A 19,449-nucleotide genomic window follows, 5' to 3' on the forward strand; every position below is an offset into this window, starting at 1 on the left:
TGTACGCAAAATGCGGGAAGTTGTGTCACTTCTGTCCCAGGTGTAAAGATTTGCAGATTCATACATTAAATGAAATGCGATATCTTTCATCCTCCTGGAAATCCATCCAGGTCCTGCTAAGCAAGCAGAATGTTTTCCAACCTCATTTGCATTTGCTTCCATTCAACACACAACGTATGCCAAAAAAAAGTCAAATCAATTTTATTGATCTGATTACACATTCATTTTTTGCAGCTCTAACCCCTGAGATTCTGTAAGCACAAGGGATAGTTGTAGACCTGACACAGGAGCACACATCTTTGAAATGAATTTTCCGGCCCGAGAAAAGAAACCTTAAAAAATAAATGAAAAGAAAAAAACATCTGTCAACCAGGACTGCAACTTTTGTGTAAAGCACTAAATGTTTACTCCTTTTCTTTCAAACTTGACTGATTTTTTAGCGAAAAGAACAAAAAGATTGTTGTTATGATGAATGTTAACTAATGATGCTAAATTCCCACTTCGATCGTCTTTAAAAGTATTTTAAAAGTTTTTTAAACACAAAGAAAAGCAGTTTCACTTCAATAACACAATTTAGAATCCAAAAGTGTCAAAAGTGTTTTTTTTTATTATGATTATGCAGGTTTTGGCCCCCCAAAAAGCCTTAGTTGTGGGCGGGACTGTTGGCGCAGAGCAACCCCGCCCCCTCCTCCCATCACCTCTAACTGAGCTTTCCATTTACACCATAGACATATAAATCTGTGACATCACCCATAGACTACTACAATCCCATACTTGAAACCTAAATTGTAAGCTCAAGGGGGCCGCCATATTGGTTGAACTTAACGCTGCCTAACTTGGATGTTCCAAATATGGGGAAAAGAGGCAGGACCGAACTAAGTCCTTCTCTCTGCTTTTGTTTTTGTCCACGATCATGTTAGAATCTTTATCGGTAAGCACTTGGTGCTTTACACATAATATGTAACGTGGTGGAAGTGACTTTTAGACAACAATAAAGACATGTTTTCCTTTGTCACGTGCCGGGTCTGATCAACCTCTTCCAACTCGGAGCAAGTTCGAATATCTTATTTCTGTGGTCCTAATATGTAATATCAAAATATAATATCTTATTGTAGGCTTTATATATACATTTTTTAATCAATACATCATAGCAGTCATAGATAAACGTTTAAATAAAATGTTTTCTCTCATATTAATAAAAATGTTGGCATTTGAGCATACATAATTTTGTAAATACAATGCAAAGAGTTTTTATTTCCCCCCATAGTTGAGTTTAAACATGCTGTCAGTAACCTCTTTAGACTCAACCTAATATTTGAGCTTCTACACACACAGTAATAGAATCCAAAATGTAATGTTCGTGTGTGAATGCTTGTCTGAAGAGGTTAAACATGACTGATGCTGCTCTGCTACTGACCATCAAAAGAAAAGTAAATACTGCTATGTTCTTTCAAAGATTTTGTCAAAACATATTTGCATGTGAATCTTAAGTATAAACGAATATTTTCCATTGTGTATTTTTAACACATCATTGCAAAAACAGTGTGTCCAAATGTGAGTAAAATCTGTTGTATTTTCCTTACAATTACAGATTGGATAATCTGTGTCTGCATGTCGGACATCAGAAAGTGAAGCTCAACAGCACCACCACAGCCACTTAGGCTCAGCAGGGACCCACATCTCCTGGTTCGACTGGGTGGACCGCGGTGAAGCGACCTTTTACCTTTTTTATTTTCAAGCATAAGAGCAGCTTCTGATTTTCTCATCATTCCCTCGGGGGGAAGTAACATAGTCCATGTCAGGAGTCCGGAACTGGGCATCAGAATGAAAAAAATGTCCAGTGGTTGTTCCGCTCATTTCTTAAACTATAGGTTTAGAAACAGTAATGAGACGAGCAGGGGCATTTTCTTGGTTAAAATCAATCCCAATTGGGTTAGGCTTTATTAAAATCCCTCCCTGGCTCTACTCATTAAAAACAGTGCAGACAACAAAAATCAAAAGCGAGATGACACTTCTCAGATGACTTCACAGATGGTCCCTTGGCTCGTGTCTGGCTGTCTACACGTCCCTCAAACTGCTTGTTTCTGTTCTGGCTTCTGGTTTTCCTTTTTGGTTTTTACATAAACTAAAACCACCACCAGTTGTCTGTTTCCAGCTGCTTTTTTCAGGGACAAATAATATCTCTCTCATGAGTATCACTTGAAATGCTGTAAATTATATTTGTTTTCTAAATAAAAGGTGTGAGAGAAAGAGAAGTTCAGAAGACTTAAGGATTTAAGGGAAGAGATAAAAAATGGAAACATTAAAAATATAAAAGCATGAATAAGTAATAACAGGAAATTGAGACAATTGAAGAAAATACATTAAAAGAGGCAGGAAATGTGAAATGAAGAAAAAAGTTAAAGAAAAAGATTATTTAGATAAAACTAACGAAAGTGTTTGATTAGAGGGGAAACATATAAGTAAAAGCAAAACAAACACAGAAACGTGAGCCAAAACACAGCTAAAAAATGTAATGGGAGGAGAAAAGAAACAGAGAGGCAGGACTTGTGGGAAAAGAAAGGGTGAAACGGGTGCAAGTGAATTCATTTTGTCCTGCGCAGACTGGCTGTGCGGTCACTAAACTTGTGCAACAAATAAATAAAATAATAAAGCGCAAAATATAAATCTGCCGCCGCCGGGGGGAGTCCGTCCGGCGCCTGACACGCAGCTCTTACGCGCGGAAACGTCGACGGGGGATCACAAACAGCCAAACGGTCCACAGGTAGCCAAGGAGAGGAGCAGAACCCAACCGAGGACCATGGAGAGCGCCGGAAACATGTCCGAGAACAGCAGCTTCTGCCGGAACTTCACCGAGAACAGCAGCTTCTCGTGCAGAGACCGCGGGCTGACCGGCGGCCTGGACGAGGACGACGCCAACCCGGTCATCATCGCGATCATCATCACCGCGCTCTACTCCATCGTGTGCATGGTGGGGCTGGTGGGGAACCTGCTGGTCATGTACATCATCGTCAGGTGAGACACGACTGTTAGGCGCACCTTTGCAGAGTTGTCAAAAAGACGGGTTGAACTTGTTGATGCGTTTCGTGTTATTTTTTGGGCAGTCTTTGCGCGTTTGGATGAAGCATGCGCCACCGCCACTCGTGCGTAAAATACCTCCAACCTCGCAGCAAAAATAGAAAATCCCATAATATGCCGATTTGTTTTACTTTTTAGCAGCACATGCTTTGATTTTTGTTCTTCACTTTTATTCCAAAGTGCCTGAACTTGGAGTGACATTATTCATATAGGCCTTTACTAGGGCTAGTCACAAAGGATCCTTTCAAATGTCATTTTTCCGTCTGCTTCAGTCAGTGTCTGCTCCGCCTCATACAAATTAGATGAGTTATTAAATAGTTGAACTCTGTTCAAAAAAGGGGGCTGGAATGCAGCTGATGTGCTTACAGTGACTCACAGTTCTTCTGAGCTACTGATTTTCCTCTTTTTGATTCATGTGCCCTTCCTTTTAATGCTTTACTCACAGTTCAGGGCTCAAATGAAAGCCCTGAGGAATGTCCATTTGGGTTTGAAGTCACCTGTATTAAATGAGAAAAGCTAACTTTGCATGAAGTGCAAACAGATAGATAAAAAGAAGGAGTTCTGTCAAAGGGAAACAGTTGAATTCCATCGTGATTAGCTTGTTTCTAGTTGCACGTGAAAAAGCTGGCATTTCCTTTGCCCGAGTGGCCCCTGGCATCTGCTGCGTCATCCAGATAAGGCTCCTTCAGGTTGGGGGGGGGGGGGGGGGCACAAAAGATGCAGCAGGGAAGGGAAGAAAAGATAAGTTTGAAAAGAGCAGAGGCTGAGAGGAGGGTTGAGGACGAGAATGCTGATGGGAACCAAGGAGAACAGAGATAGAGCGGGTCTTCACTGTCCAACTATCACTCCGTCTGATGAAGCAGCTAAGGAGCGGGGAATATTCAGCCCATCTCCTTAGACAAAAGCTCAATTCAGGCAAAAGCTTGCTTTTTCCCTAATTTATGTGTGCTTTTGGGGTTCATTTTACTTAATAACTTCTGTTGCCGCCACAACATTTGAGATGACTGCTTTCTTTCATTCAGGCCCATTATTTTGCTCGCTTGTTAACCGATTCCATGTGAGCAGTCATTTCTGTCTCGGCTCACAATAACATTTATTCACTGAATCCATTTTTCCAAAAACGTTGGGCTCTTTCTGGAAAACAAAATCCATTTAGTGTTATCAAAAAAAAGAGAGAAAATCTATATTAAGTTTTCCATGCAAACACGTTTAATTTTGAGTGCTGCAAATGTAATAATCAGATTGTGTTACTAATTTGATTTAGGCAGAAAAAAGGGGAATTTCTCAAACTCGTCAAGGCAAAGAAAATAACTTTATGTTTCTTTTTTTTGTATGCATTTCTTATTCCTTTTGAGCAATTTTTATCCTACTATTTGTTACATTCATTCAACTGTTGCCTGTTTTGTGCTGTTTATAACAAAAAGTTAACAGTAGTGCTTTAATTTTATGGGGTGTTAATGATGAAGTTTGCCTCTGGCTCCTAGTGGGCTCAGAGAATCGCTGTCTCTGTTCCAAACGTTATTATCTGACACAAATAACTTGGCAATAGCAGACCAGCTCCCTAACAAAAAAAAGTCAAATAAATGTAAATGAGCTGGTCGTAGTATTTCCTTTTTTTGTCCAGAAACTTCCTGGATTAGAAGTAATGGTGGGAAATAAAAATTGAGCTTTACTCCTCTCTTTTTCACAATCTGAATGTGATGCAAACTAGACAGCGCTGAGCAGCCTGTGCTCCATCTGTCCCCCAGCTTTCTGCGCCGGATTATGATACATGTGGACTCGTCCTGAGTTTGACACACCAACAGCATTCTCTGAATGTCTGACATGTTTTCCCACCTTGTAAGGTGAAGACAAAGGATAAAACCCACAGTCATACAAATTCATTCTTTTCCTTAGTGAGCTCCGGTTTCTGTGATACCATTTACCTGACGGGGATTTGCGGGTTGTGTCGACCTCGCTGTCTGCTTTCTGCATTCTCGAACGCAGTTGGAGCAGAGAAAAAGTAGAATCTCTTTTTTTTTTCTCTCTTTTAGGCTTTTAACTAATGACAACCTCAAAGCTATAAAACACTTCAACGTCTCACTCTTTATCTCTCCTTCCATTTGCGGCCCACTCTTTGGCACTCAACGAAACACGGTAAACATCCGCAAAGTTACAGGGAGCAAACAGATATGACCACAGAGCAGCATGCAGAATTCAGATGTGGCTGGGCACGGAGAGAAAGAGAGTTCCGCAAGGAATAAAGCGCGGGAGCAGAGTGCTTCCTGTTGCCATGGAAACACTGGGAGGTGATCGGAGCCTGCGAAATGAACCCAACACCTCCCAGAGTTCCTGCCTCCACATCCCACCAACTCCATGAGCAGATAGGCAGATGAAACTGGTAGTTCATATTCAACATTTCACTTAAAATTTCCTGCTGGCATGGCCTCTCATGGTCGCAACGTAGTCGAGGTCTTTGGTTTGAGGCCTCATTGGAAAGCTGGAGAGTGCAGTGCACTTCACTAATGGGTTTCTCTTGCCTCCCATTTTGTGCCCTGGGGAACAGTGAGGTGTCACGCTGGGTTTCAACGACTTCTCGACCTGCTAAGTGCACTGCAACAATCACGGAAGTGCAAAGCCTTTCAGAGACAAGTGTCAGTGCTTACCCCAGCGTTTAACAGAATTATCTGACGATATCTTAAAAAATTTGCGACTGTGGAGGGGAAAAAAAGTAGAATACAAAAGTATTTCCCCTTCCTGTGTTTGATTTCAATGCAGCAGTGACATCAAGAAGCCTCTTGTATAACTAAACTAGTACATTGATAATAAAGCACAGGTATCTTTTGAAGTCTCAATCTGATCATCTTTTGATCGATTGTAAAAGTGTTCCCAGTGGTTTTTTTAATCATGAGTATGCAGTTTTTATCCAAAATCAAAAACTTAGCCTTTTCTAGGACAGTTTCCACAGGAATTCATTGGAAATTCCCCTCTTAGTTGTGGGCGGGACCCTTGGCAAGGAATAAGCCCGCCCCTACTTTCCATGATCCATCTGTTTACACTCTCTCTTACAGCCCCCATATCCCCAAACTAACATTAACGATGCAACAAAAATGGTGAGCACTATTGGAGCTACCCAGCCATACAGTTTTAAGTCAGATTCCAGCTCAAACAAGGAAAACAAAGATGTGCATGGATCTCGTCATCTACAAGTGGATGTTTCAGAATAGAGTGGAGCAGGAAGCTTGTGGCAAGCGTGTTTTCTACATCGCAAATACAACCTATTTTAAACACCATGTTTTCACCTGCTCCTGTTTCACAATGATTTGAATAAAGAAATGCTCAGAAACCTAATTTAATTAAGCTTTATGTTTTCTTTTGTATATGCCCTCCATCATCAGAAAAATACCACAAGGACATGCTAAAAAACACCAAAAACAAGATTTTCGTCGGAGTGGATCTTTAATGAACAAAAATCAAAACTAAAACAAACAAACGAAGAAACAATACAAGTGTGCAAACATTTTTTCTGAAATAAGCAGACTTGTCACACAAGGACAGCATGAGAGAACTATCATTGACGGTATTTGAAGAACAGAATGTGCATGCTTAAGGTTGTGTGGGGCAATGCACTATTTGTATTTCTGGTTGCAATACAAGTTTCTAACCGATATACAAAGAATCAGACACAGAGGATCAAAAGTGTATTAAAGCAGCACATCAGTGCACAGAACTTCAATGAAGTGAAAGCAGTACAACACAAATTTGGAATACATGAAGTTTGCTGATGCTGATTATCACCTTTCTCATTAAATAAAATGTATTTCTTTGTAGTTAGACAATTAGTTCCTAACATGATAAACAGTCCTAGGTCAGCAAATGTCAGTAGCTTTAAGGCTAAGATGTCACCAGAGTTTGTCCTCACTGGCTTCACCACCTCCAGGGAAGATAGTGGGCCTTTTGTGGATGGGACAGCACCCAAAGGTGGCCTTTGTATCGTGATCCTGAGTCGGACACTCCTGAGGTCAACCCTGAAGGGCCCAAAAGCTCAACCTCCTACTGCTCTGAGGGCACTTTTTAGGTTGCTGCACTTGTAAATTGCCCGAAGTGGGCTGAAATAAACAGAACAATCTTAAGACATAAGACACAGATCCGTCAGAAAGATGTGAGCTGGCTGTGTTGCCTTTTCAGGGAAGGATCTTGCTCTACGTCTCCACCTCATTTCTCTTTACTCCACTGGGCTGAAGTAGGTGAGAAACAGGCACCTCATATGGATTTTTCATTTTTTTTAACCCCCCCTCCAAACCCTGCGCAATGGGCAGAAAGCCCATCAGCGCTATTCAAGTGTAAGTGCGCACTTCTTGCACGCTCCTTCCATGTAGCCTGGGTGAAATCAGGAAATGTAAACGATCAGTTTTAGTGGGTGCTCTACGGCCAGTTAGGTATCACCTGTACGCCCCGTGTAAGGAGCATTTGCACGCAGTCAGTAAGGAGCCAGAATGCGCACTAACGACTAGACCTGTTTTTCTCAGCTGCCAGTCAGGACAGTTATGTTATGTTAGTGTTTTCTAATGGAAAAACACGGTGCTATTAGGATATTTTTCTCAGTGTTTTTAGCAGTACATATGTATTGATAATTCATTAAAAAAAAACAAGCTAATTCGTTTGGATTCCTGTGATTAATATTCAATTTACATAGGATAATTAGCGGAGAAAAAGTTCAAAACACATTTGAACAAAACAATAAGACTTTCAGTAAAAAAAAAAGAAGAAAATATTTAGCTTTTCTCAAACGATGACCCTTTACCAAACTTAGTCTTGGATTTAACAGGCATTGTGGTGCTTGAAATGCATCCATGGCTGCCTTCCTTAAGTACACATTTCCTTCTATAAAGAGCAACCCCTTTTTGTCTGAAAGTTTTCCTTTTACATCGAAAGTTTTATTCTAATGTTCGGTTTTCATTAAGCAATATACGCTACGTTCCTGACTGCTGAAGTGGTGACTTTGACGATAATTTTTAGTTTTTAAACTTGTGCTTTTAGGCTTTGAAAAGGATGTAGGGCTGATTTTGAAACAAATATTGGTTAACGTTTTATTTTTTAAACAGAATAACCTGCATCATTTTAACCTCTTGACACCTGAATTTGTTTCCAGATATGAAAAAAAAATTTTTTTTTACTGTCAAGTAGATGCTAAATTAAGGTAATTTTTGATAGGAAGAGGTGCCTATTTGCATTAATAGGTGTCAAAGGATTGATATATAAATCACCCCACTGTAGAAAAATACTCTGGAGCTGAGAAAAATCACAAAACATGTCTTCACCTCTAGTCTTATTTGGAGGACAGAAGCAACTGATGCAAACTGGAGAGGAAGTTGAGACAAATGTCCAGGGTGTAATTAACAATGTGATAACGTACAACAGTTTCCCCCTAAGTAACAAAATCAAATTATCTTTGCTAGACTGTTGGGGTCCCTTCTTTTGATGCATGTGGATTAGCCCTACACAGATTTATTAGCAGAGACTAAATTTATACGATTTTCCATTAGACAGACTATTTCAGATAATAGAATGAGTACCATCACATATTTTCACAAGATAAATGGTTTTAGGCTTTTATGGAACACATTGAAAAGTTAGACTAAATCATAGATCTAGAAAGGAAAAAACAGCATTTTCCTATCGCAAGTGCGAAGCAGTTACTTAAAGATTCTAAAATATTTAGTAGTCATGCATTTAATATTGCTTTTTTATGTGAATGTTTTGCATTATTGCAAAATGAAAGAGAAATCAAGAATTTCTTTTTACCAGTCCCTCTCCCATCATCTATTGATCTATTGTAAAAAGTTCCTGGTGATCTTTTAATTTAGCCCAAATAAAAATAACATTGTTTTTTATTGTTTTTTTTACATAGTTTCTGCAGAGCGAAAGTATTTGATTAGAAATTTGCCTCTGAGTTGTGGGTGTGACTGTTGGCACGGAGCAACCCCATCCCCACTTCCCATTATTCATCTGTGTACACTCTTTCCAGCTTGCTTATAGCCCCTCACAACCCCACCCTAACATGACCATTGCAACAAAAATGCCACCAATATTCAATCGTACAGTTTTGAGCCAGATGCCAGCTTGTATGAGGAAAACAGAGACGTACATGGATCTAGTCGTCTACAAGTCGTCTACTAGTCATCTACAAGTGAGAGCTTGTGGCTTTCCCTAGTAGCTACAACGTCACAACCACAATAATTTTCAAACTGCATTTTTCATGTGCTCCTGGTTCACAGGAATTTGAATAAAAAATTCCTCAGAAATTAAATTAAATTTGTATCATACAGGCCTCCCATATTCAGAAAAATGCCTGAAGATCATGTTAACAACACACAAAACATACTTTTTATTGGAGATGGTCTTAGAGCTTAATAAAGATGATCAGGTTGGACAGGATCAATAACTAACAGGTGCTGAACAGCACAGCTGCATTTCTGTCAGACGTCCGGCTACCTGAAGAAGGCGTACCTGTGGTGCCTTCACCCACTTCCCCTCACAGCAGGTGTCATTAATAATGGGAGCCTACCCATGTTTGCCCAGTTCATTGCGCTAATTACTGCAAGAAGAAACGTGCGTTGAATCTTAACCACCTCAGACCATCGTTTGTCATTTTATATTACAATGCTGCAATGGCTGCTTTTGTTTATTATTTATTCAGAGATTTACATGCATGTTTTCTGGATATAAAATATAAATACAGACAACATTGTTTCTTAAAGCTCTGGTTTGTGAGCTTCTAAATGAATTCGACTAAGCAGCTCAGGCTCATGCAGATGGTGCTGCTGCAAAATGAGCCAAATTGCCTTACATCATAAGGAGAATTCATCATCAGGAGTTCGTCTAAAAATGAAGCCCCCCCCCCCTCCTTTCTCATTAATGCAAATTAGCTTTCTCTGAATATTAATTTTGCAGTGAGAAAAAAATGACCTTATTACGGATTCTTTTTGATAAGCATAAATTGGTTCTAATTGCTCCGATGGTCATGTGACTTCATCAACCTTTCTGTTGAGGTTGGAGGTAAGCGTTGCTAATGTCTTCACCTTCAGATGCTTCGAGACCATCTTTTTTCCCATGTTGCGTCTTTCCTCCGAGTGTGCGGCACATCCTCCTCAAACAGCTGCTGAGACCTGTTACGTCAGTCCTGTAACAGCTGAAGATAACAGAGAGCACGGCCATTGTGCGGCGGCTGTTAGCCAGCAAGAGCCCGATAATTGCTACTCACATGAAGATTTTATGCAGCTATTACGTTGTTTGCTTTAGACTTCTGGCAAACTCATTTGGCGCAAATGAGTTAATACAGATGTATCTGGGGAATAGCCTCTGCTTTTGAAAGCAATAAAACAACAAGCTGCCAGCACAGCTAAGCACAAGTGTGAAATTCAGAGTGAAGACAACTCTGCTTTCTCCAAGTGTGTTTATCTGTGTGGACCAGGGGAGTACAGTGTCTGAGGTTCCTGTCAAGAAGACAATTATGAGCAGTGAGTGCAGGGAGCTAATCACAAGAGCCCTCCTGTGTGCAGGTCTGATTATGAGTAACGAGCTTTCTAACGGAAGCAGACACTGATGAAGAATTAGGAATTTGTCACTCTGCCTCTGGAGGTGTTCTTTTGAATGCAAAAAAAGGCAAAAGGATAAAGACATGCTCAAAGATGGGGGTGTGGGAGCCAAAGAGCTGTCAGGAAAACTAAACAACTTTTCTTTTTTTTTTTGGATTGTTGTGACAGGCCTTTTGACTGAAACAAGAAGGTCAGAGAAAGCAAAGGAATGATGATGAATTAAATATGAAGGACCAACATGACAGGTTTAGTTTTATTTCCATGACTGATGACTGGCAGCGGCTCTCGGCTCTTTTGTCCATCTGTCAACTCCACATTGAATCGGTCCCTCTGTCTCCCTTTTTTTTTGGCATGACAGGAACTATTATCAGCAGCAGTTAGGACAAACAGAGAAAGATGTTCAAGTTATGTTTTATTTTGTATTGTTTTTTTACATTTTGTTGTTTTGCGGCGTTGGTCAGTTTGAGTCCTGTCTTCAGCCCATTATATTCTGTGTTTCTAAGCAACAAACAGAGAAACTAGATCTGACCTCAGATGCTTCTGTTGTTTAATGGCAATCATTATGAGTGAGTCACATTACAAAAAGAAAGAATCCCAATCCTCTTTGTTACAATTGAAGCAGCAGCTTAAAAACTCAGCGTGACTGAAAGAGAACGTAGGTGAAGACACGAAGAAGTGCTCGGCTGAAGCGCGGCTGTCTAATATGAAAGGAAGAACAATGTTAAGCATTTCGCTGGAACATAATGACCACAGTGACAAAGTTAAATGTGTCTGGAAAAAAAACCTTGGTAGATGAAGTTGCTTCTTCCTGTTCTTGTAAGTCCATGTTGTCTTTAAAATGCCTCCCATGAGAGAGGAAAAACCCTTGGGTTCTGTTTAAAGCTAAAATACAAAAAAGCTCAAACCTGGGCAACTTTTAGAGGCTACAAATGGGCCGTGGGTTATACTAACTGAATCCTCTTGAGCTGCAAATCTACTGTGATGAAATTTATAAAAAGTTCTTCCATCTGCTGATGATCAAGCTCTTTATATGTTTAAATATAGTTAGTTTTCGGAAAGCTGCTCAAAGTTGTTTCAATATTCAGCCTCATTTTAAGGCTTTTGTTTAAAGGGATAATGTGGTTTGGTCATAAATATGTAAAAGTTTGCATTGTTTAAACCAGCAAGTTGACTGGAGTTTGCTCTGTCCACCTCATTATAGAAAAGGCATCTGAAAGTCAAGTTTGAAGCTCTCTTTGGTTTACTTATGGGCCCACAAATGGCAATCATAAAAGAGTTTACCCCTAAATGTCTTTACATATATGCTAAAATGGGTTTCTGTGATTGTAATTGTTATTTTTAGTTTCCTTATGATTTTTTTTTTTTACCTTATGTTTGTATTTTTCCTTCTGTCCAGAAGAGCTTCTCTCTGCCAGGTTGTGTCAACTGCTTCCATTGTGTCCTCTCTAATCATTTTTAATGCATATTCACTATGTGTGGGACGAATCATTTTAACAATTCATAATTTGTGGTTGTTGATGATTCAAAGTTGGTTGGTTCATATAGGTTGATTTTAACTGACCTAAAATCAATCCGGGACATCTTTAGCCAAAACTTCAACCAGTGTGACTCAGAGAGAAATACCTGGGTACTGAACAGTGCAGGTGAAGTTTTCCAGATTCTTTGTGTTTCTTGCAAGGTGTAAAGTGTAAATTAAATATGTGTAGAAACACGTAAACAGGAATTATTAGGAAATCCATTCACATTTCAGTTTTATAAAGGTCAGCCCACTGTTGTTTTTTCACATCAAAATAACTTAATAGAACATTACTAGAACCTTGTCTTTGCATTATTCAAAGTGTTTCCACACACTGGACTGTAAAGATGGACTGATCATTTTTTGTTGACATCACGTGTGTTTTGTCCGATGTGATACACTTCATTGTTTTTACGTTACAGTAAAATAAACCTACATTAACTCATTCTAAATGGTATTTTCCAGTATAGATTATAATCAATTGATTTCGATTTTATAATGGCATATGTCTATTTGATTAACAACTCGCCTCAGACAAATTGATCTGGTTAGATCATAGGACTATTAAATTGATTTAAAATTAATTAATAGTTACATCAGTAAAATTCACCAGCGTGGTTTTTACCTTTTTCCACAGTTTCCCGTTTTTTACTTGTTTTAGCCACTTAAAAGTAGTATTGAGGTTAGTTTTATCATGTTTTATTTTTTAATCCTTATTTTGTGATTGTATTTTTGTTGCATGTTTGCCTTTATTTTTTCCTAAACAACTAACCATGATGCCAGACGGAGTTTCTGTTTTATGTGATAGAGGATGAATAGGATTTGTTTTAAATGGTTCTTGTCGGTTTAATTCAGCTTTAGGCAAAATTAGTTTACAAGAGAGGGTTTTACTGTAATGGAATACAATGGAACATTAATTTACTAGTTGATTTTAATTTACTAGTTGACTTTTTTTTTAACTTAAGCTACAGCCTGACAGTTATTCTTTATAATACTAATTTGACAGGTCGGGCTGACAAAATGGAACCGCCAATCTACCTTAATTTTTATTCATTGTTATTTATTCACTGTCTATTCACTGCCAGTAAACATCCAGAGAGCTTCTCTCCCCCACATCTCTGTATCCTTGTATCTTGATTTCCTTTTAAGATTTTGTCCATGCAGGTTTTGATTCAACATTGATGGATGCATAAGTGTTTCTGTCAGTGGTGGCACATGTTTGCTCCTCCACAGACAAAGACATTAAAATGCAAGCATGCCTTCCAGACACACAATTCATGTGTTGATGCACATGGAATACATAATTGCACTCTGTTTTATTAAATCAATTGTGCGTTTATTGGAATATATTTAACATGTATTTGTTACTGATACTTGCAAACATCTGCAAAAATATAGGAAGGACTGTTGTTTTCCCCCCAACAATTTTGGTTAGACTTTTATTTTGACAAGAAAATGCGTCATGGCTTTCTTTTTCTGGAAATCTCACTGTTGCTCTGAGCAGTTGCGGCATGAATGTGTGCATGCATCACTTTGTTTTTTGGAGTTTGTGCAGCAGCACATCTGTCACCACACTGTCCATCTGTCTGTCTGACAACCCGAACATTCGTCGGGTGTCTCTGTCTGTGTAATTACTCATCTTTGTCATGGGACTGTGAGTCACAGCAGATGTTCGGCGACAGCTCGGGAATCGTTCGGTGTCAGCCTGATCCCAGACATCCTCAGTCATCTTTAGAGAAGACTGTGCAGTCCTTCACACAGATGTCAAACACAGAGTCAGTTCAAATATCTTCTATTTAACTTGATGAAAACTTTCATTTTCAGTTTTTTTTAGTCTGTTGAAGTGTAGAAGGAAGCTGAAGCTTAGAATTCAGGATCACTTTAACTGCCACATGGATTCATATTTTACTATTTTTCACATTCTCTAACCCTTTTGCACATCCTTCTGCTCAATCTGAGCTCCCACTAAGGGATGGGATTCATTTGCTTTTGTGGCTGCGCTGCAGGAATGAAGCACAGTATGATATTATTTTATTTTTTCATCCCAACGACAATAAAAAACTTCGAATAACTAATTACCCATTCGCCGTTTCTATGACGACTCATTTAAGCTTAAACTCACTTCTTTTCTATCTCATGTTTAACTTCCTCTCATGGTGCCTTGCAAACATCAGATTTTTCTTCCTATATAAATATTTAACTAGGTGCTAATCTTTTATGCCTGCTTTATTTACCTTTTCCTACACATTCTTTTTCAAATCAAGCGCATGGCGTTTCATGATGGAACCTTTCTTCTACTTGAACAGATTGAACCTCTTGAAGATGCAGCGCGGCGAGACAAATGGAAAGTTGCTGAATGGGTTCTAATACGGGAGAAGATTGAAAATAATGTACTTGAGTACATTTTTAACAGCTTTTCCTATTTAGATCATTTTTGCTCCCACAGGAAATAGACAAAGGACCTTGAGAGGTAGAATTATGGCAAACACAATCAAAAACAACTGCCAAGTCCCTATGCTCAAAAGTAAATAGGAATTTAAAAAAATGGTTGCAAAGCAATTTACTTGGATGCCCTTTTATTTGTCTTTTTTTTTGTTTTTCTTGTAGCTCCCAGTTTTCTTTTTGTACAGTCAAGTTTAGCTCATCAGAATTGACAAAGCCTTTTGGATAAAAGGTGAAACGTCTTCTAACTTTAAAAACTCAGTCCAGATGACAGCCCCTAAACCTACTATGATGGAATCAACCTGGATGAATGAGAGTCTTCATAGACATATTTAGCTCATAACATCTTTTTGAAAAAGGTGTTTTTCACCCAAAAAATGAAAATCTGCTTCAGTTGCATCCAGACTTGTCAGTGCTCAGGAATTTAAAGGGAACAACATGAAAATTGCTTTTTAAAAGTTGCTAAAAAATTAAGTCTACTCTTAAAGTTAAAGAAAGAAAGGGAAAAAGAGGCATACACACAACACAGGCAGTGCAAGGCTTAGTTACCATAATAAATTGACACCAAGTGTTTCAAAGAGAAAAGCGTCTTCTCATATTAAACACATGTGTTTGTATCTGTTTGTCTACATGTCTTTGAAAATTGCACTAGTATTTACTAGTGGAATTTACTTTGCAATCAAATATTTATATAATTATATATAATCAAAAAGGACATGTGTAACCATCATCTACAGCCATACAGTATTTTTCTAGACCTGATATTTCAGCAGAAACACCTAAAACTAGTCAGCAAACACGTTGGAGGTGCAATAATGGTTTGGGCCAATTTGGAACAAATTACTGCATTAAACCTTAATCTACAAAAAAAAATTGCAAAACATAAGTAAATAAATAAAACTGCCATTCTCCAAAACTACATTTACATGAAATGTACATTTTTTTATCCCCTTGTCCCATTTTGATGCATATCTGTGTCAAACCACTTTGGTTCCAAAATCGTTTTAAATTAACATCTTTAGGTGAATTTTCTTTATTTTTATTTTTCATTCATGTAAATAGTTGGGTGTCAAGAGGTTAAATCAGGGTGCAATGCCTCAGCAAAGCTTCTGGACTTTAGTGTAGTTTTGAATAAGACGATTTGAACTTTGCCCTATGTGATATTCAAAATGTATGTCTGTTTCCTGTCTAATCTACATTTTGTATGACTTTGTCATCGTCTCAGCTTTCCATATTGATTTGGGAATCAATATGGAAAGTGTCAAGTGCAGTTAAACAGGAAACAGCTGCCTGCTATGTAACACTGATGTAGAATTTAATTTTAATACACTGCCTGACAGTTTACAAAGAAATGAAAAGTTTTACTTCAAACTGCAAAATATTCAACATGTGTAAAATTTTGCCTTTGCTGGTCTGTTTCTGTGCATGAAGATGACTTGATTAAAGAAAACAAAACGAAAACAAAAAATCCACACTTTAAATTCTGACAAGTTAACTAATCAGAAGGGACCTAGCGGACTGGTGGGTGGGGCCTCCCTGAAATCGCTTGTTACAGGTAGGAGAAAGGCAGGTAGGAACAAAAAACAAACAATCTAATACATTTAAGCATTTTAACAACAAGAAAAATCATAGTGGATTTTAAATCTGTTTAAATTAGTCTTTAAAATACACATTGCTCCTTTAATGTTATGCTTCTTCTCATCTTTATTTCATTTACGAAGCCTACTCTAGAACAATTGACTGTTGTTGTTTTTTTATTAAACAAAATATGAGCTAAAAAAGGGACATTCGCGTATTAAATGTGTGAACAGTTTATTTTGTTATATGGTTAAATGCATTTCTTTTAGAGATTTTCTTTTTGCCACATACGTCCAGAATAAGTTATGTTTATTACACTGCTGCTCATCACAGCAGCACTCTCACATTTACAGTTGCATGCTGTGCACCCTTATCCATCATGTTGCTCGCAGCGTGCATGGACAGTATTATGGGTCAGGGCCAGAGGCATACAGATGTCTGCTTGCATGAGCCGTTTCTGCAGCAAGAACTTAATGGTTTATCTGCACTCAGCGGCAGCTCATGAGTCATGCACAAGACTACAGACACACGCTCCAGATCCACCCGCTAATGAAAAATTGAGTTTAGTGTTGCTGCGTTACAAAAGCCATGAATTTAAGTGAATTTAGTGTGTGATGAGAATAATATTGATTTACAACAAATTGGTTGTTTTATCTTTCAATTTCACCATAGCTGATAACAAATTCATTAAGAACAGCTTCAGGCAACAGCCCTGAGCAAACGTTGACTTAATGCTACTTAGTTGTAAATCTCCCTAATTAATATTTATTTAAAGTCTGTATTCAAGAGGAAATGTAAAGAATAGAAACTAAGAGGCTTCTAAATTACACAAGGTAACATTTTCTTTCATGTAAAACAATCATAACCTGTAGGGGTGTAAAAATGTTTCGACTTAATCAAATAATCGATTTATATTGATATAAGGCGGTTGACCTCTGATCAGAAGATTGCAGGTTCAATTCCTGCCTTGCCCGCGAATGTGTTGAAGTGTCCTTGGGCAAGACACTGAACCCCGCCTTGCCTCTGGTGGAAGGTTGGCGCCAGTGTTTGGCAGCGGAGCCGCCATCAGTGGGTGAATGGGTTTGTGAATGTAAAGCGCTTTGGGCCTTCAGGGAGGTAGAAAGTGCTTTACAAGTATACACCATACATACATATATTCCTGTGATCCAACCAGATTGTTCTGATTGAGGCAAGTTGTTAATCGCATCGACCTGTGTCATTATAAAATCATTTCAAAATTAAATAAAATCAATTATGTTGATATTTGAAAACACCATTTGGATTGAGGCACGCTAGTTTTTTTTAATTTATTGTTTACTAAAAATAATGAAGTGCCATTACAGTGAACAACACACTTGTGACGACAGCAAAAAATGATCAAGTCATCATTCCAGTCCAATGTGTGGAAACACTTTGAATTTACCAAAGACGTGATCATACAGTGATGTAGAATGATCTATCTTGCAAGAAACACACAGAATCTGGAAAACCTCACTTGCACTGTTCAGCACCCTGGTTTTTATCTCTGAGTCACACTGGTTGAGTTTTGGACTAAAGATGACCTGGATTGCTTTTAGGTCAGAGAATTGGACCGTTCAAAATCGACTATGAACCATCAACAACCATAAATTATGATATCAATCGAATTGTTGTTAAAATGAATGGTTTCAATAAACATATTTACTGTTTTAAATAATTAAAGAAGAAAATTTATTTATTTTTTTAGATTTGACATATGATTACAGGTATCATAATGGTGGTGAAAGAAGCAAGAAGTGACTGTAAAGGCAAGAACAGAGCATCGATATCAAGTCTAGGCTGTGGTTAGCTGTCATCTGGAGAATCTGTCTCTAATGGACAGATTCACACCAATTAGTGAAAGAGCATGAACAAAATGCACTGTTGAATTTGTCATTCCACAGTGTTAACTATGAACCATCAACAACCATAAAATCAAAACATGTGAGCAATCAGCAGGCAAAAAATACCCACAAGATGTCCATAAACGATTTATTTATTCATGTATGTATTTATCATCTAAACCAGTGAGCCTACCAAGCAACGTCGAGTGAAGGTGGGGTACACCAAGGGTAGTTTGATCGTACATTGCTGGGCCACATAAACTCACACACACTCAATTTGAAACCTAAGGGGCAATTACAGTCACCAACTAACCTGTAAAGCAAGTTATGGGCTGTGGGAGAAGGCCAGAGTGCCCATACATGCACTGGGAAAACATGCAAAATCCACACAGAAAGGTCCCTGCTGGGACTTGACCTAGTAGTAATAACCACACTACTGTGCAGCTCTTTAGGAGCTGGAAAAAAAATATCGGCAAAAATTGGTCCAAGTTCCAACAACAAAAGTCTAAAAAGTCATAACCCTAGACATCAAACAAGAAAATTAAAAAAAACAAATACTTGGAATTTATGTCTACACAAAATAAAAATAAAAACAAGAGATTAATTCATCAAGACTGAATCCAATATTCACCCAAGACAGCTCCTGGTAATTCTGTTAAACCCTAGCTAAATTTATTAAGCAAAGAAATATTACCCAAAATGCAACCAGATGAGTCTCCCTTAGATGCGGCTACAGAACTAGAAGAAAGAAAAATTTGTGTTGCTGCATTTGCAAACACAAGTCCATTTTTTATTCATGCAGAAGCAATAAAAGAAAATGATTATTGCAGCCGTAAGGTTACCCTGTGCCTGGTCACAGCTGTTGCTACGAAGCGACAACCTCACATGAGCAGACACACACCCATCAACTGATTAATATCCAGCAACTTTTAAGTGTTCACATGCTGTTTACCATTATCTTCACGTTTCCTGTCAGGCCATAACACATGCCTTTAAGTTTATTATTCTCTCAGTGATGCTATAATGAATCACGAGAACAGTCCAGTCTGGAACATGTCTAAAAATGGCCATTTAAAGCTACATGACACCAGAATTTAGTCCAGATTTTGAAGGTCCATTAGATTACAGAAAGAACTAGATCATCTTTAACACATAAATGTAGAAATTGATTTTTTTTATTGTCAGTTTTTTGTTCTTGTCCTGTTTACTTTCTGCTTTTTAGATCCTTACTCACCTTACATTTGTTTATATGAGGGTGCTAAACATCGTACCTGCTTTTTTTTTTAAAGACTGCCGTCCGCCTTTATCCGTGCAAACACTTGTCCTCAAATAAATATTTGGACTTTATAGATTCTTCTTTGGCTACAGATATCCGTGTTTTGGTCTTCTCCTCTTT

At 38.3% G+C, this 19,449-nt stretch overlaps 1 protein-coding gene across 2 annotated transcripts in view; it reads left to right on the top strand.

The window, feature by feature from the left end:
* The first annotated feature begins 2,581 nt into the window (after window positions 1-2,581).
* LOC101161184 (delta-type opioid receptor) overlaps window positions 2,582-19,449 on the top strand; it is a 42,943-nt gene continuing 26,075 nt past the window's right edge. For both annotated transcript variants that reach the window (XM_023963452.1, XM_020709453.2), the window contains exon 1: window positions 2,582-3,015. In XM_023963452.1, coding sequence (XP_023819220.1) covers window positions 2,801-3,015 — 215 coding nt within the window. In that variant the 5' untranslated portion in view covers window positions 2,582-2,800. The remainder of the gene's footprint in view (window positions 3,016-19,449) is intronic.

Source organism: Oryzias latipes, chromosome 15 (genome assembly GCF_002234675.1).
Source record: "Oryzias latipes chromosome 15, ASM223467v1".
Lineage (NCBI taxonomy): Eukaryota > Metazoa > Chordata > Actinopteri > Beloniformes > Adrianichthyidae > Oryzias > Oryzias latipes.